This window comes from Urocitellus parryii, chromosome 5 (assembly GCF_045843805.1).
Source record: "Urocitellus parryii isolate mUroPar1 chromosome 5, mUroPar1.hap1, whole genome shotgun sequence".
Taxonomy (NCBI): Eukaryota; Metazoa; Chordata; class Mammalia; order Rodentia; family Sciuridae; genus Urocitellus; species Urocitellus parryii.
In genome coordinates, this window is record NC_135535.1 from 150978069 (window position 1) to 151005100 (window position 27032).

General features: G+C 32.1%; 1 protein-coding gene across 1 annotated transcript in view; it reads right to left on the reverse strand.

Annotated features, from left to right (window-relative positions):
• Window positions 1-2268: 2268 nt before the first annotated feature.
• Rtkn2 (rhotekin 2) overlaps window positions 2269-27032 on the reverse strand; it is a 73993-nt gene continuing 49229 nt past the window's right edge. The window contains exons 7-12 of the mRNA XM_026393741.2: window positions 24825-24919; window positions 21239-21345; window positions 20167-20298; window positions 8190-8355; window positions 4084-4191; window positions 2269-2804 (exon numbers count right to left, since the gene is read on the reverse strand). Of these exons, the coding sequence (XP_026249526.2) occupies window positions 2269-2804; window positions 4084-4191; window positions 8190-8355; window positions 20167-20298; window positions 21239-21345; window positions 24825-24919 (1144 nt within the window). The remainder of the gene's footprint in view (window positions 2805-4083; window positions 4192-8189; window positions 8356-20166; window positions 20299-21238; window positions 21346-24824; window positions 24920-27032) is intronic.

Consider the following 27032-nt stretch of genomic DNA (forward strand, 5'->3'; position numbering starts at 1 on the left):
CACCCCCTTTAAGGGGGTGTGAGCTAGCATTTAATGAACACAGTGGTCAAAGGGCATAGCTGAAGACTTCAAGGGATCTTAAAGGCTTTGTAACATATAATAAGATGGGTCCTCAGAAACAGAATCATTTGTGGGGGTGGGGTAGGGTAGGGGGTTGGTCCTTGATTAGGCTTCACCTAAATAGTTCTAGGAAGGACTTCAGATCTGCTTCTGAGTTCCTCTCTGAGAACACAACTGCTAGGAAATTTCTCTATGAGTAAATTCTCTTTCCTGTACAACTTAGATTTTTCTTGTTGTCATTTGCACGAGGAGAAATGACAAGAATATAATTTGGAACTTTTAATACTGGCTTATAATAAAAGAAGGTATCAACAACAAGGGGGAAAAAAAGAGAATGTTTAGATGCCATTAAGAAGAAACAATTTAGCCTGCAGCATCTTCTAGCTCAAAAATTTAGGGCACTGACAGTCACGAATGCTGTCAAAAACAGCAGTGAGGTTTTAAAAAATAAACAAAATATTTAAACAACAATATCCTTTCCATTTTTAATATTCCATTTACTGAAACAGCAAACACAATAGAAATTTATAAGAGCCTTCTCGTCAAAAAATAAATAAATAAATAAACTAACCATTTTTTAGATTTTCATACATGTAATTGTGTCAGAATTCCATCAGGTAAACACACGAGATACTTTCTTCTCACCAAATGCGTCCTGGTGTCACCAATCACAAGAGACCTTTTGTGTCTTTACTCCCTAGAGTTCTAATTCTTACTAAGAATCCTGGGCAAGCACAAAAGTAACCTGGCAGTTACATCATACTCTATAAATGAAGAAAGACTCAGCTATCTAAAAATAACGAGAGGCTCCATTTAAATTAATGCTTTTTTTGGTCAAGTGTTCATTTTATTTTGTAATAATATAGTTCTGATCCAAACAGAGTTCTTACTAGCTTTAAAAAGATCTCTAGAGATTACACACAGGGCAGTAATTTAATTCTTATATTTTTACTTCTTGCAATAACGTTTAAGGTTCAGTGTGAATTGAGATTTTTAGTGCTGTTGCTGACACCTTATGGAAACTTTTATTTGGAAATTCTGATTAGATTTTTAAAACCATTCAGCTGTTGTTTACAAGGAGCATTAAAAAATGGATTTTTTTGTTCCTTGAAGATATTCATCCTCTTGCTATTTATTCCTCCCTTCATTTCATAATCCTGTTTGGGTCACTGCGATTAGTTGCTATGGAAATTACCTCCTATGGAAATGATTTCAATGTTATTATTGTAAGAATATGACTTTTAATGAATAATATCAATAGCAGACATCAACCCTTACTAGAGAAAGGAAACCTAATTAAAATTTTAAAAAGGATTAATTCTGGAAATTATTACCATGGCCAATTTTTTTCAGATATTTTTGAATCTACCATCTGCTTTTTAAATAAGTATTAAATAAATCTTAAGGTGTTAATCAGCTACTCACTTCCCCAAATTCTAAAAAATCACAATGGAAATTAGCACCACACACAGAAAAGTGGATGTAAAGAACATTTCATCTACCATTTCTCTAAACTAATAAATGTTATGCTTCACTTATGAGAATTAATGTCAACAGGATTTCAGGGCTCATCAAGGAAATGACTTTGAATAGCACATTAGAAATTCCCTTTAAAGACAAAGAATTTAATATTCCAAAATTTATCCCAGGAATTTAAAAGGTCAACCCTATAAACTAGTGAGTTAAACAATAGATGAGAGTCAGTGAACCATTAGATGAGAATTCCAGAATGCTAAGAAGAAAATTTTCTTGGGTGGATTCTATAATTTGTGGTTTGAATAAAACCTTTGAAACATTCCATTAGTATTAAAATTCTCACAATGAGAATATGGCTCATATTTAACACATTTTAAATTACTAGACAGTCTCTCCCCAAAAGAAATGTTAATGCTTTCTTCTGTGTAGTGCTTATTCACTGCCTGGTACTAATTTAGGAATAAATTAACCCTTCCAACAATTAGGATATTGTCTAGAAACTGCCTCTTACACTCTGCAGGGAAAATCACTTATATTCTGAAACTCAGAAATAAAAGAGAAATCAATGTCTTCATTATAAAGATGTTTTTCTACACCAAATAGCTTATTAATTACATATGCAAACCACTACCATATTTACCTATGAAATTACATGACATTAATATTTTTATGACTTTGAGTTAAGCCTCACAGTTATAGATTTTGTTAAATGTTTTATATGGTAAGGGCTTTCTATACTTGTGCCTGTAACCATGATCTAGGGTCCAAAATGTCTCTGATGGATTTCTGCCTTGGAGCTGGCACTGGCTTAGCTTCAATATTGGTTTCAGTATCCGTGTGTGCACCATCAGTTAAAGTCTTTTTCTTGGCAGGAAGAAGTTTTCGAGGAGCAGCGATTGGTTTCTGTAAATGATGCATTAGGATTGATAGTCTGGTATCCAAAGGAGAGGTTTGAGATATACTTGCTTCTCCCCAGTTGTCCTTAACCAATTGATCTGTGTTGCTCTGTGTTTTTAAGCTGAATGGAGGTTTATTGGAAGGAGGAAGGGGAGCTCGTCTCTTTTTCCTTTTCCCATCATGTAACTGCTCACTTGTAGGGGACAATACCTTTTTCTGGATGACCATTTTATGGTTACCATCAAAGACTGAGGCCCAAGGAGGAGGGGAGGATTCTTCATCCTGACCAATAAGAAACTGTCCATTCATCTCTTCAATTTTTTTTTGTATTATATCAGTTAAACTTTCAAGCTTCATAGGCGAGTCAATACCTGGAATAATTTTAAGAAAAAAGTACACAGGAAAAATTCAAAAAATGTATGCACTTTAGTAAATTATTAGCTTTTCAAATGAATATGCTAAGATTGCTATCAAAAGCTCAAGAGTAGGATAAGCAATAAAATGTTCACTTGAATCAACAGATCCAAAAAACAAGGGTACTCTGAACTGCACTATAAACACATATTATATATAACAAACAAGCACACACATAATAGTGTGTACTAAATACATAGGGTACACATAAATAATAAGCATAATACACACTTGCACCCATGTATAAATATACCCCTAAATAAAGTAGAGCCTTATGAATACTTTTTAAAATTCTATAGGTTCAGTATTTATTAGGTAACTTTTCTTTGATTTAAAGCCTTATTTTGTCTTCTAGGAAAACTTGATATATAAACTGAAATGACTACAACTCAGTATTCTTTTCTGTAGATCAGTGAAGTTTCTGTTAAATGGGAAGAAAACCCAAATCAAAAATCCAGGAAAAGAGAACAAAGTCCTCAAACAATTTTGATGATAATAGTGCTAAGTAAAACTTTTGTCTTGGGAAAAATGAGAATAGAGATAACTTCTATTGAATTAAATTCTGATGTTTTTAATTGTGTAAAACTAAATGCACCATTTTTTTAATCTAACATTTTAAAGTACATACAAATGTAAGCAAATTAGTGGAAAATTAGACCAGAATTCACCATTGACTTTTCTTGTTCACAACATTATTCATGGAGGTAATCTCCCATGGATAAATAAACACCTTTTAAAGTGTAGGTAAATGGCATATTAATAAGCTAAGAAATTTAAAATTTTTTAAAGTAGTAGACTTAACTAATCATTTTTTGGTCAGAGATGAAAGCTTCCTTTCATTAATATGCTCCTATCACTACTACTTAAAAATTAAATTAATAAAATACAGAAAAAATTATTAAATATGATGACATTTTAGAATCTTCAAGTTTATAGTTTTAGAATTTTCATCAGCTACCCAGCTAATATTTATTTTTGCTGCAACCTTATTCATTTAAGCCTTAAAATTTTTGTTTGATTTTGAGCATTTAAACTATGAAAAATGTGTATTCATTAATTTTGTATTAATTCATTTATTAAACATGAGTTCTCTAGTCTGTAATCATGGTCTTTTTTCATTCATTTTGATTGTGCTCTGAAAATTTTAGCATTTTAATGTCAATAGAATAAGCTGCTTGAGTACAGACAATGTTGTTTTTGTTACCCTGTAGCTTAGAAAAGACAAACCCCACTTACTCATATCATGGTAGACTGAGGTTGCCTCTTTTGTCAAGAACAAAGGTGGTTTCCGTGGTGACATAATCTCAATTTTCATAAGTTCTTCACAACAGTGCTTCCATTGGCCTAAGAAAGAAAGAAAAAGACAGGCTAGTTTAGAACATAAATGTGAAGATATTTATTTCATTTTTAACAGAGATTAACATATTTTTTGTTGAAAAATAACAATGAATCTACAAATAAAGCATTGCCTTAAGAAAGCCTGCTGAAAAACCTAAAAAATTTCAAAGTCTCATTCTGTACATAAAAGTAATATATTTAAAAAATAAAGTTCTATGCACAGATATTAAAATATCTAGGCTATTAGATACTATACTCTTTCAATAAATGGCCAATAATAATTTTAAAATATATATTCATGGCAAAAGTTTGTTCAGGTTCTCTTCTTTTAAATATTAAAAAATCAACTGAAACACAATTGCCTAGAAGGAAGGAGGGGAAAAAAAAAGGCAAAGTATGAGAGTTCTCAAAAATATCTTTAATTTTGAAAATTTTAATTAAGAAATAAGAATTATTTATCTAATTACTATCTTTTTAAGATGATTATCATCTTTTCAAAATCATGTAAGTCTAGATAAAAATGGTGTTTTCATCTAAACCAAAAGGTATATAAAAACCTTTTACTATAAGAAAATATCATGCAATAAAATTCTGAGTCTAATTTGTTTTAAGGAAAGGCACTTTAAATTATGCCATTAGGTATTCAGAATAAGATAAAAACAATACTCTTGGGTAAGGTGTTTCAACTATTCCATTAAAAATTTAAAGTGTGGACATTATTAATTTTTCTTCTAATTGTTTCACTATTTTGACAAAATTTTCATATTTCTCCTGAATGGCTATATAAACTTTAACCTTTCCAAATTTATTGTGTACCTGCATGCTGCACAGCAACTATGCTGGATACTATGTCCCTCTATACTAAGATTACAAAAATAATTGAGAATCACCATTTTTATATCTTACAACAGTAAAAAACTAAATGAGATCCACCTATATGCCTTTTTATTAAGACTGAATCATACTCTATATTTCTTTTTCTTTTTTTAAATATCCAACTTAGTTGTTTTCCATAGCTTAAAAATTGAAAGACATTCCATGTTTAGTCAAATTATCTATTCATTTTTGTTGTTTCTAGTTGAATGTACTGCCATGGCAAAATGAGATTGTGTGCATAAATTTAAAATCCATTATCTTAACTAGCTAAGAAATATAAAAAAGCCTTTCAGTATGTTTTATTATGATGCTAAGTACAGAATATGGTAAAAATTTCAAAATAACCCACATAGCAAGTTGAAGAGGAAATAAATTCCTGAGTACAAGGCTTTAAAGTTTGCTCTCTAAAATTTAAATCCAGTAGGATCTGAGATCTGACAACTTATTCCTCCCCCGACTTCCTTTTTTAAAAATAAATATATAAAAATCAGTTTTTTCTTCTTGGTAGCAGGAAAAAAGTCCTTATCTAATGGGAAAATAATGATTCACTTTAAACTGGCAAATATTTCTCTGTCACATTCTTAGACAAATTATTATAAAGTATAGTATTTTCTGTATATTGATAGATGAAAGCATTTCATCGTTAAACTGGTAGCAGAATACTAATCATGTTGAAAATTGGAATATAATGCCACATTATTCCGTGTATATCGGGTGTCAGATGTACAAATGTAATATGTTCACTGGTCAAGACTTTACAATTGAAATACTCACTGTGCCAGTGAATAAATGTGTATGCATAGACAGAGATAGCCAAGATGCCAACAGAAAAAGAGGCCTAATATGAAATGTTAAATGGATACATACTGTTCACATAACAATCCATTTACTGACGATGTTTCCCAAATTAGCCACTATACCACCCTTTCTTCCTAACCTCTGTGAAATGACTATTCTTCTCCAGGATAAACAGACCTATTTCCATCATTGCTTCCAAAGGAATCCTAATTATCCTACTCCTGGTTTCCCACTCGTAGGTAGGGCCAAAGAATTGAAATTTGCTGCAAACATTAAATTCTTTTTATTTTCTTTTGTTCTAGATATTTCCCTCTGCTTCATTCTAAATACCATGTTTCAACCAAGATCGTAAGAGGTTATCTTTGTTACTGGGAAAATAATTATTATAAGGTACAAGTCAATATTTAGGATAGTATAAACGCTTCCACCATTGTTTCATATCATTATTCACATTGTATTTCAAAGTGTAAAAACATTTGCAGTTTAAAAATTACATAAATTGCTTGACTTGGTAGAGCATGCTTATAAGCCCAGTGTCTTAGAAGGAAAGAGTATCACAAATTCCAGGTCAGCCTGGGCAACTAAGCCAGACCCTGTCTCAAAATAAAAGATAAAAAGAGCTAAGGATGCAGTTCAGTGGCAGAGTACCCTGTATTCAACCCCAAGTACCACAAAAACAAAACAAAAACAACAAAAACCAATTACATAGATTGGCAGTTTTTTATTCTAAAAAGCATTAAATACCAAAGAAATAGACCAAGAACCAAGTTGTTATCACTATCTTAATTTGATAGTTAAAAAAGGTCATAAATTCCTTATCCTTCCAACTCTCCACTTCAGCAAGATAAATTACTTTAGATAATCTAGAAAATGAGACTGTTTTCTAATAATAGTTGACAGACTGCTATTTTGGCATTATTATCTCCATATACCTCTCCTTTCTGTTTCTGTGTACATAGAAAAGTGTAAAATATCATAATTGTAAAACTGACTTTAAATTGAAGGACTTAGGAAAACAGTTAAAATTAAGCTACAATCAGCAAAAGAAAGGAAGTTATCATTTGAGTTACACTTGATCTACTGAAATTTTCAACTAAAGAAATGTAGTACAAGCTGATGGACATGGAAAAAATATTTAAATTTTTTGAATGCCTAGGGATGGTACTTAAGGAAAACAAATCCTAAAGTATCCATGAAGACCACATAGAGAATCTTCTAGTTCAATGGAGTGATCCAGATACTTCTTTAGTGCTGTTTTCCCAATTTTAGAACAGAGTGACATAACTTCTACCTCATGAGGGTATCATGAGAGGTAAATGAAGCCATCAAGTACTTGAAAAGGAATCAATAAATTTAGCTCCCTTTCTTACCTCCTTTCCAACCTTCACTATGATATCCAATAAAGCCAGGAATCAGAGGAGGCCTGAAAAATGAATCTGAGGACTCTCTTTATAGTATTCCAGAAATTCCCAAAATGTCTTTAGTATTATTTCTATGAGTTATAGAAATAACTTTCTATTGTTTGGAAATGGGTCTATTTTGTATTTCTACAAAATAGCATTCTATAGACATAAAAATTACTGGTTAAATCTAATAGTAGTAGGCTCACTTAGATCAGAAATAGCCATCATCAACATTCTAGATTTTCAACATAAAATTAAAGATAATACATATTCTGTTAATTTATTGTCAGTAAAGACAAAGAGCTGCTGTAATTTCAATATTTTCTTGTTGGTAAAATTCCTCTTTAAATTGAGAATTAAATATTAGAACCTCATAAACTAAACACACTAAAATCCCAATACAATACTATCACACTGATTTGACTGTATTATTGAGATGGGAAAACCATATGTGGTTTAAAAGAAAAAAAGTCTCTGGATGATGTCCAAGATGATATTGTAACAAATCTGGAGTTAACAGAAGGTTACATAAAAATGAGGCTCCTTCTGAACATTTCAATATTTAAGGATCATCATTATCCTAGAAAAGTTTTTGTTCCTCAAATGGCTTCTTATCCCTTGGCTCAAATGCATTGCCTTAAGCAGTGAAAATCTAATATTTTGAGAAAACGTGTCTGGTTGTTTTAGGGATCAAAGGACCTTAAGAGTATGAGAAAGGTATGCTAAGAATTCAAAGGTATACTATACAATAGTCAGGCATTGGAAAGAGATTGAGAGAGAAAAAAAAAATCAGTGCATCCAAATACTACCATTTTTTCCAAAAGCACAAAAAATTCTTGCTACAAATTATAATTTTAATATTTAGACTGCTGTGTGTAACCTTTCAGGCCACATGAATATACTACGAGATTCCCAATATCTACTCACTAAGATCAAAGAAATGCTGCCAGAAGGCTTCCATCCATTTCTGAAGATCTTCTCTACAGTCAACTGCAAAAACATGAGTTAGAGCTTGTCCAGCAACAGGGTTGATGACAGAGAAATTATGGATTCTTTTTTTGGCATCTTTATCCATTGCATGGATTCTGGTTTCCTAAAAATTAGGGCAAAATTAGTGTTGTATAAGAGAATATTTCTGTAGTGCTCAAACAAATATTTTATTGCTTAGCTACCATATTTATACAAGATATACTTATAAAAATAGTGCTGATCATTTGAAATTTAAAATATGTCATTTTGAGAATTTTCAATATTCAAACTCAAATTTAGGAGGTTTTTTAAAAAAGAACGCTTTATATTAAAAAATCTGAGTAATGCTTAAAAGTATGCTACATATAGCACCAACATTAAATTACACAAGATTAAAACAACCTCTGTTTGGATCTCAGTTTAAGTGGGAGTTTGCTGTCTTTTATATACATCTTAAAATCTGCAATAAAGCAAGTACAGCATGTCATAACTTTAATGTGGATTATATACTAAATGTATTTCCAACAATAATAAAATTGAATCAGTAAAGTATGTTTCCTATTCTAATATTCATACATATTATAGTGTTATCAGTTAAAGTAGTAAAGCCATAACTTAGTGTTTACCTCAACAAAACAGTTAGGCATTCATTCCTCTTAATGTTTATTTTACATGTAACATTCATTTACACATCTCATAGCTAAAGATCCATAAGCTAATATAACTTATAACATTAAAATTATTTTTTAAGTGCTGAACTCAACATTTGACCACAAAGGCAATGATTTCATTCATGTTTACAGTTTATAGTTTAAACCTTTTTTCTAAATTGTACCAGGTATGGCATTTTGATGATGACACTGTGTCTATAGGTAGAAGAAAGAAGTCTACTCCCAAGGCACAGCCAGCCACAAGTAAACTATAAACAACATACAGTTTAGACCAAGGAATTTTGGAGAATAAGTCTATAATGGAACTATTCATAATACAAAGCTAGAGACCTGGCTGCCAGCATAATGACTAGTTTTACGTTTTTCCAGAATAGTGCTGTTCAAGAAAAATACAATGTCAGCCACATATGTAATTTATATTTTTCTAGAAACAATGTTTTAAAAAGTAGAAACTGATAAAATTAATTTTAATAATTTTATGTAACCCAACATATGCTATTGTCATTTTAACATATAATTAATCTAAAAATTGAGATATTTTATATTATTTTCTCATATTCAGTTTTCAAAACCCAGTTTGTATTTTACAGTTAACAGCATGTCTCAATTCAGAACAGCCACAATTTAAGTGCCCAACAGCCACTGGGGGCTAGTGGCTACTGTATATAGTAGTACCAGAAAAACATGGTTAAGCCTATAATAATGTATGTAGAAAACTCTTTTGGCTGGCAGTTACAAAAGCAGAGTAAGAGTGGGAAGAAATTCTTCACTTCACTGAATATAAAGTCAAGAAAGACTGACTGGATGTACAATCACAACCAAAACTCACATACACACACAATGATATTTATGTGGGTATTAGAGAAGTATCAGTTAGGAAGAAAAGCTATTCATTCCCTGAAAAAATGGGGAACTACAGGCAGTTGGACACTATACATACACCATAGAAGAAGTTCTTTTCTGAAGGAATCAATTCTTATTTAAAATCACATGAACAAAATAGATGCTATATACAGAAGCAACATAATTTTGAAACTTTAGAGTGTTGCAAAATATATGGATTGTTAACCCTCCTAGAGTCAGTCTATTCTGTCATTGTAGAAATCTGGGAACTTTGGAATATCTTTAGAGGACTGTAATGGGACTTATGGCTAGCATCTTCATTTTATTATAACAGGGTCTTTGTACACGACAATGCCTTGTTAATAAAACTTTGTGAATTGTCTCTTATGTAATTATTTACACAATGTAAAAATAAGCTGTCCTAAATGGTATCCTTGCAAGCTGAAAAATAATGCATCTAATGAATCTCTTTAAAAATAAAGTTTATTAAAAAATAGTAGAAAGACCAGTGGACTATACAAAGGGGAATGATGTGAAGGTAAGAGGGACAGGGAAAGACAGTGGAATGAATCTGACCTAACTATCCTATGTACATATATGAATATACCACAGTGAATCTCCCCATCATGTACATCCACAAGACACTAATTAATAAATATTAATTATTGTAATTAAATATATATTAATTATTGTAAATAGCAGAAAGATCAGTAGAGTAGAGGGAACAGGGGGAGAGAGGAGGGGAGAGAAAGGAGAAGTATTAGGAACTAGATTAGAACAAATTATATTCCATGCTTTTATAATTATGCCAAAATGAATCCTAATGTTACACATAACTAAAAAGAACCAATAAAAATAAAGTTTATTATCATTATCAGAGAATGAATTAAGCTCTAGGAAGAATTCTATCAGACTAAACGAAGGCTGAATCATAGTGGAGGGAAAAACCTATTGTTGTTTCTATTAAAAAATAAGAAACATTCTTGTTACTGAAAGTGTGCTCCCTTCCACTCAATTTCATTTTAGTGCAAATTTATGACTACTTTTTGAATATTGGATTAAAATAAATTAAACTTTTAAATAAGAAATATGTGATTTTATAGATTAATGTTTATATTTTTAACAATGTATCATTTAAAATGAAACTCCTATGTAGAAATTGTGATGAAGTAGATCATTTATATCCTCCTAGGAGAAAAAATACAAGAATCTACAGATAAATACTATACACTCCATTAACTCTGGCAACCATAAATACCACTACATTTTTAAAACGTGAGAGGTTTTTAAAAGGTGCAAATGAAATGCAAAAATCTGAATAAACTTCTCTTTTCACCCAAAATAATTTAACTAATAGGAAATATCTTACACTAAAAATTACACATTAAAGGGAAAGTGATTAGAACAAGTAAAGTTTCTCAACTTTAGAAACTGCATGCAAGCTGTTTTTAAATGGAGACAAGTATCAATAATAGTACTCGGGTATTCCCTTCTCAAAAGAGAAAGTGATTAGAAAACACTAAGGTGTATTTTAGGGCAGCTCATTAAAGAATTTGTAATGGTAGAAGAGGGAAGTATTTCTTCTTAGCAGGTTCTCAAAGCAAGCAATTTAGGACTTTCTGCCCCTTCCTATATCTACCACATAAAATACTGCCTTGCACCCAGTAAGTGGCTAAAAAAAATTATGAATAAAAGAACTAGATAGGAAAAGAACAACTTAGATAATGATAAAAGAAAATTTGGCATTAATAGACTTAGATCCCAGAAACAGCTTAAATCCAACTCTTTAATTTAGATGAGGAAACAGCTTTTGAGAGAGAGATGTTCTATGTGAGACCCGAGTTTCCCATTTTACTTTTGCTTATCCAAAATCTTTTGATTGATTTGTGAGAATTGGTACTCAACTTTTATTGATTGGAGATTAATTACTGTAAAATTTTAATTGAGAGCTGGCTTTGCTTTTGCAATCAGCACACACATAACTACAAACTTTCTCTGCATAAGATAGTAGCAGTACCCAGAGAAGGCCAAGTGAGGGTTATAAAAACAATATGAGGAGTTTGTAACAAAAACATAAAACTCCAAAGTTAAAGGAAAATTTCCTTCAGGGTTTCCATTATTTTAAATTGAAACTGTTGTTTAACCTCTCCATTTCTGGGTAAATGGAAAATTAATAGATCAGGACTAGATTTATAAATTGTTTATTATTTTACTTTTGACTTTAAAAAAGTTTACAACTGCACCAGATTATGGTCTAAACAGTCTTTCCTATTAAGAGGAATCAGAGCTCTATGGAAAAATGGCCAATTGCCAGACTGGATCTAGAAAATGTAGAGAATATGATTTTGGAGCATCCTTTCCTAACAGAAATCAAAAGTTACTAGGGTTGTGTCAAAAGAATTCAAGAGCCAACTTGGGAAGGATTCCATTAGTCAGCATGGACAATTAAAGCATCAATAAGAATAACACTGGTCATGGGCTGTTTTTGAATCCATAAATTTATATAGAGAATAGTACAAAGAACTATATTTGGATATTGAATATATATTTGAACCCATAGTCATAATATTTAAATAGTAACTCACTGGCCACCTTTGAAGGTGTAATCACCTAATTTTTTTTAGGAACTTACATATAAATACAAAAAGAAAGAAAAAGAAAATCAAACACTTATTCTGTCTTTTCTGTAAGAACTATACCTCAGGGTAACTAAACAATTGATTACATAGAGGTATTCCCACCTGATAAATGAATGAAGAATTATTAAAATATTGTCAGTTTGCAGTCCATAAAAATAAAATAAAATAAAGAATCTAAGCAATGTTCATCAGTGGATATTAAAATGAGTGGAAGACCCAAACATATTCTATACCTCCTAATAACAGTACATAACACTTACTAAAATATCTTCTTGGGGTGGGGATGTAGCTCAGTGGTAGAGTGCTTGCCTGGCATGCATGATGTCCTGCATTCAACTCCCAGTACCACACACAATAATAAGATAAAATATCTTCTTAACAACTAACAACTTGAGAATGAGTCAAAATATAGAAGAAAAAAGGCAACCCAGAAATGCAATCAGCAAAATTCAGATTATAACAAACCCTGTAGGATAAATAACTAAATTATCTTCAATAAATAAATGGTATGTGTGTATGCATGCATGTGTATTTGTGTACATGCACAAATGAGTGAGAGACAGAAACAGAGAGAGAGAGAATAGAACAAGAACCAAGACTAAAAAATCTATTCAACTGAAATGTATGGGGATCCTGATTCAAAATACTGTTGCAAAAACGTGCAACAAGAATTTAATGATATATTAACCACATATGATTATACATATACACACAACATACACACACACACACACACAATTGTTTTTACTTGCCACACTTGGGATACTTTCAACTAAAACACTATGGTCTCTAGGATGTGCTTCAAGTAATTCTAGAGTGGGGGCAATGTGTAAGGCTACACATGGGTTTATTTGTACTATTCTCTATAGAAATTATCTTGAAAATTAAAAAAAATAAAAAATGTAAATTAAAAAATTCAAGTAACTGTAATAATGCCTTTTTGTGTATATGTAATGCAGATAACATTTCACACTTGCCTCATAAACATATTGTGAAGATGCATGATGTTTTGAAAGGTTCTTGGTCAGGGGTGAAAGCAAATAAATGTTGCTGCTTAAAACAAGCCTCAGAGTTTATACATACTCTAGTGACAAAAAAAAAATCACACACTCACAATAAATGACTAGGAGTACTTGAACTGTGTAAAGCATTGCCATAAATTAAACCAAGTATTAGGGGTGATCACTATCAATTTGATATAATTATTTTCAATCTATGATAACGTAAACTGTAAATTCCTAAAGAAAAAAGGATGTTTCAGAAGTTTTTATTGTTATATTTAATAAAAGACAATGTGAATACTTGATAATGGTCAGATATTAAGAAGACTAACTTAAATTTTTAAAAAAAATACCATGTGCTTCATAGTAACTTTTCTTTCTGGAGTCCATGAAAAATACAATAGCTAAAGGTAATTTGAAGACAATTTTAAAAAGCTGTAAGATGTCAAACAGTGTTATTGATTTGCTTAGTACAGACTACAACATGAAAATGAATGATGTATAGTATTTAAATCAAGAAAAGACTATTGATCTCAAAGACCATACTTCTTTTCTATCCCACCCCCACTCCATTGGCAATGGATAAAGCTTTGGCTTAATAAAATGCTTTCTACAATGTAGAGGAGATTCAGTTAAGTACCCGTTATAGAGAATGTCTTGCTCAACAACATTCATAGTGAAGTGTTTTGAAGTTGAAGCAATCACTTTGAAGTAAATCACCCTTTCAAATTTGGATTGAAAAGGGGAGGGGAACAGCTTTTAGGCTTTTCTTCCCTTAATGTGACTATTTCCACAGATGGCTCCCTATGAAAATTAATGAACTGACATAGCCTTATAGGAAATGCCATTTAGAAGGACAAGAATTATGGTTACAGAACAGACTCTGTGATCGAAATAACAGTACTATTATTTATATATCTTAGCAACTGCAAAATTCAGTTTTCACATAATTTGTAAAGTAGCATTATACAAAATTATTATTTTCTAAATCATGAAAGAAAAACTCAGATTTGTATTTGATGTTTCAATTATTAAGCTTAAAAAGAATGTAGAGATTCAGCATTGGAAATAAACTGAAAACAAAAGCAAAAACATTATCTTAAATTTTTGATTTGGTCCTTACCTGCTATATATAAAAAATTACAAACTGGCATGTATCAAATATCCACTGTTTATTTAACAACACAGTAATGTCTAATGGACATATGTCCATTAGATACTCCAAAGAAAGTGGAAAAATCTCTACCTTTGTATTTTAAAACCAAGTAATTTAAAACACAGACTACATATAAAACCTGTTTATCATGATATGAGACAGAGTGTAGAGGTAGGGAAAGGAAGAAGAGAATACTTATAATACTTATTTGCTACCCACAGAAAGGGCAATACCAACCCCAATACTATGTTACCAACAAGACTACAATACCAATGTGTACCACAAATTCCCTACTCTGAAAATTGGTAATTAAAATATTAAGATTTATCATCCTGCCTTCTCAGAGGGGATTCATCCCTAGTTGATTCTTTACAAAAGAATGCCAACTAATATATGGAGAAGGAAGGAAAGTAAGAGAAAATCACATGGAATCTCCAATATTATAACTACACAGGGGAGGAAAATCATAGAAACCATTATGTGAAATATTGTTGGACAACAAAGATCTCACATAGCACCAAGGTAGCACCTCAATGACCACTTGCTAACTTAAAAGAGGAAGAATTACTTCTAGCTGGAGAGGTGGAATTATGAGTAGTGAATCAACTTGATATCATGTGCTTCCTAATAGAATCCTTTACAAAGCATTTGTTAAAACTCTAGCCAAGTGCAGTAATGCACACTTGTAATACAAGCAACTCAGGATGCTGAGGCAGGAGAATCATGAGTTCAAAGCCAGCCTCAGTAGATTAGTGAGACACTTAGCAACCCAGTGAGACCCTGTCTCTAAATAAAAACATTTCAAAAAGGGGCTGGGAATATGGCTCAGTGGTTGAAGCCCCCAGGGGTTCAATCCCCAGTACCAAAACAAAATGAAACAAAACAAAAAAACTCTAGCAAAAAGGTTTAAAATGAATATAATCAAGCCTTCAGGCCTCATTCACAGTCTAGAAGATACAAAATTAGTGAACAGTCCTAGGTTGAAAACACAAATTGAAAGGACATTTTGGGGTCACTGAGGAAATCTGAATGGTCTAAATATTAGATGACCTAGAAGTTAATTTTCCTAGTTGTTATAATAGTACTATAATTATATATGCATACAAGTCCCCTATTTTTAAGACTTGCATGCTAACTTATTCAGGGACAAAGTGTCACTATGTTGAAGTCTTATGTTTCAATGGATAAGAAAAAAATACAGATACAACTAAAGAGAAGACTAAAATATGGGTGATCACTATAGTATGTTTTTAAAACTTTTCTGTACATTTATATCATTTTGTAAGCTCAGAAAAATAAATAAAACTTACTTTAAAATAACTAATATATTTCTTTTTTTTTTTTTTACAAGGGCTCAAAGGAAGCAGGAACTGAAGTAGACATAGGAACTGCAAAGGAAAGTTTCTACAGAGAAAAAGAACAGGAATCAGCACTAGAGAAAATTAAGATTACAACATTGTAAAGCTGGAAAATGGAGGATTTTGTCATTGGTTTCAACTTTGAGGGCAGCAATTAAATTATATTGATATTTCTGACCTTAACTTTCACCTCTTGTTTAACTTTCAAAATTCTCTTTTGTACTTTACAAAACTCTCTACTTTTGTAGATTGTCATGTACAATGGGAAGAAATATTTGAGTTATTAGTCTTCAGGATCAAATATGGTCCATGTTGCCCCCAAGTCTAAGTCTAAATCTATATTAATTGCTGGCTTAATATTTTTCTGTGAGTACATAATGGTCAGTTGTGGAACACGCACTGGAATGTCTATGCTGATTTCTGTCATCATAAGAATGGCACTGATTATAGAATACCATCAGTCACCTGGCCATCAGCTTTTGTTACCACTAGGAAAAATAAATCAACTAAAAAAGGTCAATTTGCTCAGGCCATGTAAACACTGTTACCACTTTCATGGAACTGCATCATTATAATTAGACAGGAAATACAGATGTACTGGCTATAATCACAGAGGTGTTTCATTATATATTTCTTCCTAAATTGAAATGGTAAGGATACAATACATGGCTAAGACATTACCTATAGGTCAACTGTGGCTTCAAGCTCATTTCAGAAATACTTTTTACACTTAAAACTGATTCAGAGTGGGTGTACAGACAGGAAAGTCTAATTTTACCTTCTAAATATGGTCTAACAGTATGTCTACGAGGAAACAGAAAAACAGACAATGAATTTTATCTTATTTTCCCCTACCCATTAGAAAAAGAGTGAGTCATCTAATTTTCCTTACTAGTTTGGCAAGTTCTGTCTGATTTCCATGTCTGTTTCTTCATTTGTGAAACAGAAATAACATACCTGCTTTGTCTACCTTAAAGGGCTGAGATAAGGCAAATTGAATACCATGGAGACTTTCTTCAAATAAAGGAAATAACTTTAAAACCATTATCTGCTTAGTTATGAATATGAAGAAAGGACCTACAGAATGGGAGAAACTCTTTGTTGGCTACTCTTCTGACAGAGAATTAATATCCAGAATATTAAAGAATTCAAAAAACTTAACACTGGAAAAACAAATAATCCAATTGATAAATGGACTAATGAACTAAAAAGACACTTTTCAAAAGAAAAAATACTAATGACCAACAAATAGATGAAAAAAATGTTCAACATCTTTAGCAATTAGGGAAATGCAAATGAAAACTACACTGAGATTTTATTTCACTCCAGTTAAAATGTCAGCTGGAGTGGATATGGGGAAAAGGAACACTTTTACACCATTGGCAGGAATGTAACTAGTACAACCACTATGGAAATCAGTATGAAAATTCGTCAAAAGACTAGGAATGGAACCACCATATATCCCAGCTAGTAACCACTCAAGATTTATCCTGAGAAACCAAAGTCAGCATATTATAGCAATACCTGCATACCTAATTCACAATAGCCAAACTACGGAACCAGCCTAGGTCTTTCAATAAATGAATGGATAAAGAAAATGTGGTACATTATACATAATGGAGTTTTCAGTCATAAAGAAGAATGAAACTGTGTCATTTTCAGCAAAGATAGATAGAATAAGCCAAACTCAGAAAATCAAGGATCCTATGTTTTTATATGTGGAAAGTAGAGAGGATAAAGGAAAAGAAAGGTAGGGAGGGGAGAATCTCAAGAAAGCAGAGGAGGACCACAGGAAAGAACCAGCGGGAGGGAGGAGCAGAGAGGAAATACTGGAGAATTATATTGACCTAATTATATTGTTATATCATGTGTATGTACAAATACATAACAATGAATCCCACTATTACATGTAATTAAAATGCATCGATAAAAAATATGAAAAAATGTTTGTTTAGATTAAATCTTAATTTGGTTTATGACTATTTATACTCTACAGTACAAGAAGTAAGAAAAAAATTGGTAATATTGCATTTTTACTATCTAGTTATCTAGTACAAATCAAGGTAGACATAATTACATATGGTAGAACTCTTCCAAAAATATTTAACCTGAATCTAGTGAAACAATTAGTCACATACATTACAAGAGAAAAATTGGCCTGAACTTTTAAAAAATGGTAATGTCATGAAAGATCAAAACAAACAGAGGTAGGACATGAAGAGCATACTTTTAGATAAAAGGAAATAAAGTACTTGGTGATCAGAGATTCTAGTTCAAACAAAAAAAAAGTTACAAAGAATATTTTGGGGACAACTGGGGCAATTTGTTCTGCATATTAGATAATATTGTATCAACAATAAATTTCTTTAGAATGATAATAATTTGTTTCTGAAGAAAATGTGCTTTAGGAGAAATATATCAAAATATTCAGGGGAGACATGTTATACTGTGTACCCTGATTTTCAAATGATTCAGGAGAAAATTAACTAGAGAGAAAGCATGTAACAAAAATATTAACAACAGCTGAAGAATCTGGGTGAAGGATATATAGGTATTCATTATTTTATTTTAATTTCCTAAAGACTAAGATATAGAAAAGTGAGATTAAAGAGAAACACTATATGAACAAACCAAAATAAAACAAAAGGTGGCAAGTAATGAAAAAAAATCAATTTTTCATTACTAAAATCACATTTCTATAAACCTAATTTTTCTAAATAAATTCACTGTAATAATATTGATTAATTACTTATTTATATTATTTAGGAAGAACACTAATACTTCTAATAAACAAAAGTTAAATTAGATGGTCCCACAATATTATAAAAAGTTGGTGGTGCATGCCTATAATCTCAGTGACATTAAAGGCTGAGGCGGGAGGATTGCAAGTTCTCAAGGTCAGCCTCAGCAACTTAGGGAGGCCCTAAGCAACTTATTGAGAAGTGAAACCCTGTCTCAAAATTAAAAATAATAATAACAAAATAAAAAATTATAAACCAATGGGGATGTAGTTCAGTGATAAAGCACTTCTGGGTTTAATACCTATACCTCAAACAACAATAACAAAAAAACCCACTATAAAACTTCTTCTTCTTTTTTTTTTTTTTTTTTAAATCTTACTAAAGGATTTCCTTTAGGAAAGAAAAAGAAAAAAGCAGTGTAATTTCTAAAAGCAGGATGGACAGCGAGACAAAAACTCCATTATTGGAAAAGGTTTTGGAATCAAACAAGTCCATATAGACCAGAAGACTGTGCTGACATGTTTTCAGGAATACACTATTCTATAAAAGGACATATGATTTTACATTTTTCTTTAAAAGTTTAAAGTAGAACATGTATAGTAGCAGATGTGATAGTTCATATTTTATCATGTACTCACTTCAGTTAAATCACTCAAAAGGCAAGTAAAATAAAACTAGAAACAAGTGCTACCCAACAGGCAGAAAATACAGTATTTTACTCTAGAAATACCACTAAAGTGTTCTAGAGTAGGAATACTATAAAAGAGAAGAAAAAGACTATCTCATAGATACTAGAATTGAAAACATGAAACTAAATTTAAGACAGTGAGAAAAAACAAATTAAGTCTGCTTTATTTGGAAAGTTTTCCTACATAATTTTAGTTTAAAAAATTATAACTAAATTTCAATAGTTTTTTGTTTTGTTTTGTTTTGTTTTGTTTTGGGTACTGGGGATTGAATCAGGGACACTCGACCACTGAGCCACATCCCCAGCCCTATTTTGTATTTTATTTAGAGACAGGGTCTCACTGAGTTGCTTAGTGCTTCGCTTTTGCTAAAGTTAGACTTCCCTGTCCTGACAGAAGATTGGACAACTGCCCAACGATTCCAAAAGAAATCAGAAGAGATATACTCAGGCATATCTTTTTATGGGTTGATTTGAATATTAACTACAAAGAGCATCATTGTAACATGAGCTAACATTTTATGTTTACATAATCTCTTAGTTAAATAAATTCATGAAAAATGTAAATATCTTGTTAATGTGGAGTTATATTCTTTAACTTAAAACTTATTTACCAGTATTGGTTTCTCTTACTGTGTTCTTAGAAAATATACAGCATTTCCTTTAATGAATAAGTTCTATAAAGCAAAGAAATAAGAACAGAGTAAATATTAAATTACCTTTATGAACTAATCTGTTTTTAGCAATCCTTTCTTTATAGGATGGCAACAATGTGAATGAAATATATAAACAAGAACAAACTTCATAAAACATTTTATTTTCAAAATAGCATTTCCTTTACCTTATGAATGGGCACTACCAAGGTTGGTTCCATTTTAGCTTCAATTTCTTCCGGACTATAAAAACAATACAGTTTACCTCCTCTCAAAACACAATACAACCTCCTCCAACTAATCAGACCTTCCACCATTTGCTAGAAAAAGAAAAAAAAAATCAAGAAACAATCAACTATAGATCATTATCACCTTCCTTCTAAACTCAATACAACACCTAAATAATTAAACTTATATTCACTTTTTAGACCTTTTAAAATGTGATGAAATAACCTTCTAATTTGCTTTACAATAAGTTCAACTGCCTCAAATCTGAAAGAAAGTTAATATCAGAGAAGAAATGTCTGGAATTCTGAAAAGCATTAAAGCAAAATGAAAGTAATTATTACCATATAACTTTTACACACATAAAATCATAAATCAATGTTTTAGGAAAGCTAGTCTATTAAAAATTAGTGCTTAGATTCTCACAGCAATTCATCAAATGACTCAGGAAAATTATAAAAATAACTCTCAATGTTGAAAATATAATTTTCCCTTACTCTTCTCAGAACATTAGAAAATGTTGACTACCTGGTAAGAATGCAAATTTTCTTTCCCCCTAATGGAATCTTTTAGAAAAAGCTATTGATTCATTGAAGCCCACAATTAATTATTTACTGAATATAAATAACTATGGCTATAAATAAATCAGGAGTAGGTGGCAAAGAGGCAGCTTTGGAAGCCCAGAGGCCTAAACTGTGCCAGAAGCTGTTTGCCAGAAGGGCCTTTTTGTGAGCGATGTTGCACAGCCATCATCAGTTTCCACAAGGAGTCCTCTGTTGCAGATTACCTGCTACTTACTGCAGGGTCATGGAGCAGAGGAGCAGGGAGGAGTAGCTCCAGAGCCATCAAAACAGCATCAGACCCCTGCCCTTGCCATCCTTCTCACCCCAGCACTTCCCACAGTCTATGTTTAACAACATTTAGAAAACAAACATTTAAAAAAAGACTTCTCAATATTAGTAGGTCAAACAGCTGTCTGTATATAAGATTTCAACTAAAGCTACAATTGTTGTAGGATATTTAAAGTCCTCTAACCTGCTGATTAAGAAATCCTGCACATGCATCCTCAGCCATACAAGCTGGCTGGGCAACTAATCGGCAGCACATGTTGCCATATAAGGGAAGCCAAAATGAAGACTCCTCTATTCAAAGGAGAAAGAAAAAAAAAAAAACTCAAGTTATAAATATATGCTTATTTGAGGTCATTACACATTTTGGTATTTCTTTTTATAGGTTTTTCATTATACATGAACATATTTTTAAATTAGTTTCATATAAAGGTTTTTACCTACTCATGTACCAGTATTATATTTAATGACGATCAAATATAAGCAAGTAGAGAGGATAGGATAATATTAAACTGATAGTTTAGAGTATGTGATCACCTGGAATAATCATGGATCTTTTAGCCTCTTAATTTTATTTGATCTTAAAAGTAATTATTCAATAGGGATTATTCAGAGACTAGAAGTAATCTCTTTTAATATAAAAACATTCTAATGATTTGTTGGTCAAATTCTACTTATTGCTCATTATGATAACTAGCAAGAGGATCCTCTGAATGAAACATTATTTCAGCCAATAACTTTCTTCTATCTTCCCTTATTGAACAATTAAGTCATAATCCATTAGGTACAGCCCCCCAAGATCATCTGTGCAGGGATTGAGGAAGGAGCTATGCTGTCCTTGAGCTGGGTATGGGAGCCAGACAGAATGAGGATAAGCAGGAGGGCTGCCAGCATGAGGCAACAGAACTTGAATGGGCTGAAAGGATGTTCGCATCTAGGCACAGCCTACACTGGGGAATCTGTCTGGAGTAGGGAGAGTGAGGAGGGCAGACAGAGGTGGGTACTAGAGCCATAAGGGGTGGTGTGATGCAGGGAGTAAGAGCCTCAGCAGAGTGAGGAGGGCCTCCTTATGGAGTGACCGCTTGATGTGAAGCGTCAGAACACAAGCAGAATAACAGTGACCACTTCTGGTGGGCATCCCACTCACGGGAATCAGAGACTGAGAGCAGTGAAGGAGCCATCCACACATGGTGTGAATAGGCATAGTGTTGTCAGAACCCTACCTCCAAGAAGAAGGGCAACCAGTGTTCCTTAAGAACAAGGCTGACTCCAGGAATGGGCCAGGGGAAATACATGACAAGCTGGAATATTTAGGTATGTCACTGAGCAGGAAAGTGCTCAAAGAAAGATATCAAAAAGATGAACACCATACTAAATATGGGCTCCCACTCGCCCAATCTGGAACAATTTGACCCTTAAAAAAAACAGTGACATCAATGGGTTATGGTACATTGGGTAAAACAGAAAAACATGAATCCAAAAAGTACAAGTCTTATAAGAAATGTATACTTACGTAGTTTCAAAGCACCTACTCCCACCACAAAATATGTATTAATTTGAAAATAGAGAGCAAAAGAGTAACTTTACAGTAGACAAACTTAACAGATGCCACTTTAACCAAGTGTACTGGGATGAATCAAAATTACATGCCACTTGATAGGATACAACAAGAGCAAAACATCATTGTCAAAGATACATATTCTGAATCTTAATCCATATAAACTTAAAATGAGAAACTTTTACAAAATAACCAACTATAATACTGAAAAATATCGAAGTCATAAAAGTCAGCAAAAGACTTAGGAAGTGGTCCAGACTGAAAGAAACTAAAGAAGTATGATAACTAAATTTAATGTGTAATTCTGCACTTTTTTTTTTAGTATAAAGAACACTATTGGAATAATGAGTAAAACTTGAATAATTAGATGGTAGTAATGTTTTAGTTTTCTGAGTTGGTAGTTGTGGTGACATAGTGGAATGAGATGATAGTTGTTAACCTATTAACATTCTCAGGGGTAACTTAGCATCATGTAAGCAATTTGCTATAGTGTATTTTAGTGTGTAAGCAAGTATATATCCTTTGTATTGAAGGAAAATATTGAATAATTTTTTCTGTGCATCAGGTACAAATAAAAATCCTACTGTTAGTGGACTACCCATGGCTCTTAGTGCACACTGATCCACACATAAATGACTTTTGAAGTTTTCACTGCACTCTTATGGGCAGTACCTATAAAATGGCTACCATTAGCTATAATTATTATTTACATAAAAAGTCTAAGTAACTCTGAAAAAAATTGGTTTTGGTAAATATAGTTATTTAATACATAGATGCAGAGTAGCCAAGATGATTTATTTGGTTAAAGGAAAAAGAACAGCCATAATACAGAACAAAAAGTAAAACAAAAAAAGTTTTCAATAACTTACCTACCCAACATTCTACTATGGAATAGCACACAACAATTTTTCTGGGACTATTCAAATCTTTTTTAATTAATACCTTGTTAAAGCTGCTAACTTTTAGAAATAAAGGGCTTGACCTGGGAGAAATAAATGTATAAACATAATACATGGATGATTCAAACATGCAGTCACAAATAAATAAATGAGTCACATTTTCTTAACATAGGCAGGAAATGCAATAAGAATTCCATAAAGGCATGTATCTGAGTAGTATATCAGAAATTTTTTATATAGGGAATCACAGATTTATGAATGAATTATATTCTAAATACCTATAAGCCAGTTGTTTTTAAGTTAGAATATACTTCCTAAAGAAACAGAATAACAAATGATTTGATTTTCAGACCAGAATGTAAACTTGGTGCAATCAATAATATAAATAGAACCAAATACCACATGTAATAATGTGTTTCTCTGTAAATAAGTTGAGATTTTATGTGATGTAAAGGAAAATAACTCCTTCCTGCTTGCATTTCCTGAAAAGTGAATATAGAATTCCTTGCTCCACAGCCTGCTTGCCCAAACTCTGCAATCACCTATTACTTCTAACCTGGGTTTCTCAGAGTTGGGAACCCCTGTGGAAGACAGTATAGAGCCACAGCTCTTCCATACTTCTGACAAGAAATATGGCATCTAAGGCTAGCCATTTATATGTCTAAGTATTAATTTCTCATTTAAAAACTACCACTTACCTTAAGTAGGGGGGGTTTGATATGAAAATAAGATAATGCATACATGACATCTATTATATGCCTGGCACATAATAGATGCTTTTCCTAATTTCATAACTAGGGCAATCTCACTGCCAAACCACACCCACAGCTAAAGGAGCCTGAAGCAGAGTAAATAAAATAAGCTTTACTCTTAATTATATCACAGTAAAACTTCGGATAAACAAAGGCAAAGAGATTAATAAATGAAACAATACTTTCACAGAGGTAAAAAACAATTCTCAATAATCAATAAAAGAAACCAAAAATAAAGTGGAGTTTGGCTTGATTTCAAACCTAAATATGAGACAGGTCTTTAAATTTCAGCTAAAAAAGTAGTGAAGTCATCAACTTCAAGTCAAAGATAAGGACTCAGACAACCTCTTACTAAGTATTAAAAGCAAATCTCAGCATAAAGAAAGAAAAACACTTCCTATTTGGGAAAGGGATAGATACATTTAAAAGAACCTAGAGAATCACTCATGCCCATATTACTTAAGCCAACATCCAAATCAGAACATTAAAATTAGAAATAATCAATGTCACCACATATATATTGACATACTATATGTAGTAAATAAAAATATATAATGTACTCACCATTTCCATTAATAGATAGATTGTGAGTCTTGAAGCTATCATCAGCACTTTCCAAGGTTAGGGTGGTATGAGCTAGCAAATTATACTTTGCACCACTAGTGGTGAGAAAGAAGACATATTATAAGTAATTTTATGTTCTCTATTATGTAATATACTTATAAATTAACAAAATAACAACCCGATTTAAAAAATGGGCAAAAGACTTAAACAGACATTTCTCCAAAGATGAAAACACCAAAAAGCCATATTCAACATCAACAGTCCTTTGAATACAAATCAAACCACAATAAGACATCACATCATACCCGTTATGATGGCAATTAGTAAACACAACAACAGATGCAGAAAGTAAGGAATGTTGGCTAGGATGCAGAGAAACTGGAACCTTTGCACATTACTGACTCTGACTCTCCCTGTTTCCTTATTCTCCATTTTATAATGCCTGGTCACCTCTACACAAATTAAAGTGGGGCACAATTCTTGCTGAATTCTTTCTCTCAATTGCAATAGCATATCCTGATTAAAATCTGTACTTACCCCTTTAACTAATGCCCAGCTTTGTTTTATCTTTTACAAAATGAATCTCCTTCTAGTTCAAACATGACTTCAAAGATTTGGAATTCCTATCTATAGTATGGGAGAATAGATGACTTTATTACTAATTCCATTTTTATCACTATAGCCACTTCTGTGCTATTTAAGCTAAAAGAGCATTCTTGCCAAAACATCTAGGAATTTTGGTGACAAATTTCATATCCTGGCATTCTGTGGTGATAAGAAGATAATTTTTTTAATAACAACTTTATTTTCTGTACTAATTTAAATTCATTTGTGACTTTTCTTGGTTTTTATTGACTTAAACAGTAAAATACCCAAACATGAAAGAGTATATTAAAAGAGAAGAAAAACAAAGAAAAAAATGTGGATAAACTTTAAGAGACTGATGTATGATGGGAATTTTTATTAATTGTGCCAGGTGATACATTTCATAAACCTCCTTTGTCTCTTACTAAATCTTTAATGAAATCTTTATAACAAAATAAGCATAAAATTAATAGCCACACAATGTATACATGTATTTTTTTTAAGTAAACAAAGACCCAGCCCATAGAATGTTCCCCACGGGGAGAATGTCTCTTGGTTTTTAATGTACAATCATCACTAAAGACTAGAAATATCTCTCAATACACAATGTTTTAGGTCAAAATATATATAGGAAAATTTATGTTTCTGTCTCCAAATCTCAACTTGACATTTTAAACAAAACAATGCATGAGTAAATTTCAAGTCACATTTAACAATCAGTATAATGTCAGACTTACATTGTAGACTCCTGGAAAAGTTCACTAAGTATCAACAAATCTCCACTACTGCTAGAACTAAGAGAGGTATTAGTCTCACACTTAATGTGGGCCACTTTGAAGGCTCTACAGAGCTATTCAAAAATAGCTTTTATTTTTGTCTACTGTCTATACAATGAGTCTCTCAAAGTTGAGGAATTATTAGATGAAACTGTGGAGAAAGAATTAGTGTAATTAAGACCAGCAATTACAATGGAAGAGCTGTTATATAAAAACCTATCTATTCATAATCACATGAGTTTTATGGATTTTATTCTGTGTGAGATATAAACCAAATGGTGAGTTTTGATCAGAAGAATGTGTTATGGTCTGCTTTGTACCATAATTAAATGATTGCTCTGACTTCTGTGTTGAGAACAGACTACAGGGGCCAAGAGTGAAAACAAAGACTTCAACTAGAAAGCTCCTCCAACTGGCCAGGCAAGGCTAGAATTGGATGGTAGTGATACAGTGGTAGAGAGTGGTAATGTTCTTGATAAATTCTCAATGTTGACTCAATGGGAACATTAACTGTGGAAGAAAGGAAAAGAATCAAGAATATTTCTGAGTCTAAGTCCAAGCAATTAGAAAAGTAGAACTGTTGTTGTTATGGTTTGGATCTGGAATGTCCCCTAAAGGCTCATGTGTTAAAGACTTAGTACCCAATGCAGCAATATTTGGAGGTGGGCTTGTGTGAAGTGACTGGATCATGAGGGTTCTAACTACATCAATGGATTATCCAATTGATGGATTCACCTGTGAATGGCCTACTGGGAAGTGGTAGAAACTGTAGGAGGTAGGGCCTATTTAGAGCAGTAGGCTACTGGTGGTTGTGACCTAGAAAGGTCTATCTTGTCCCTGGCTACTT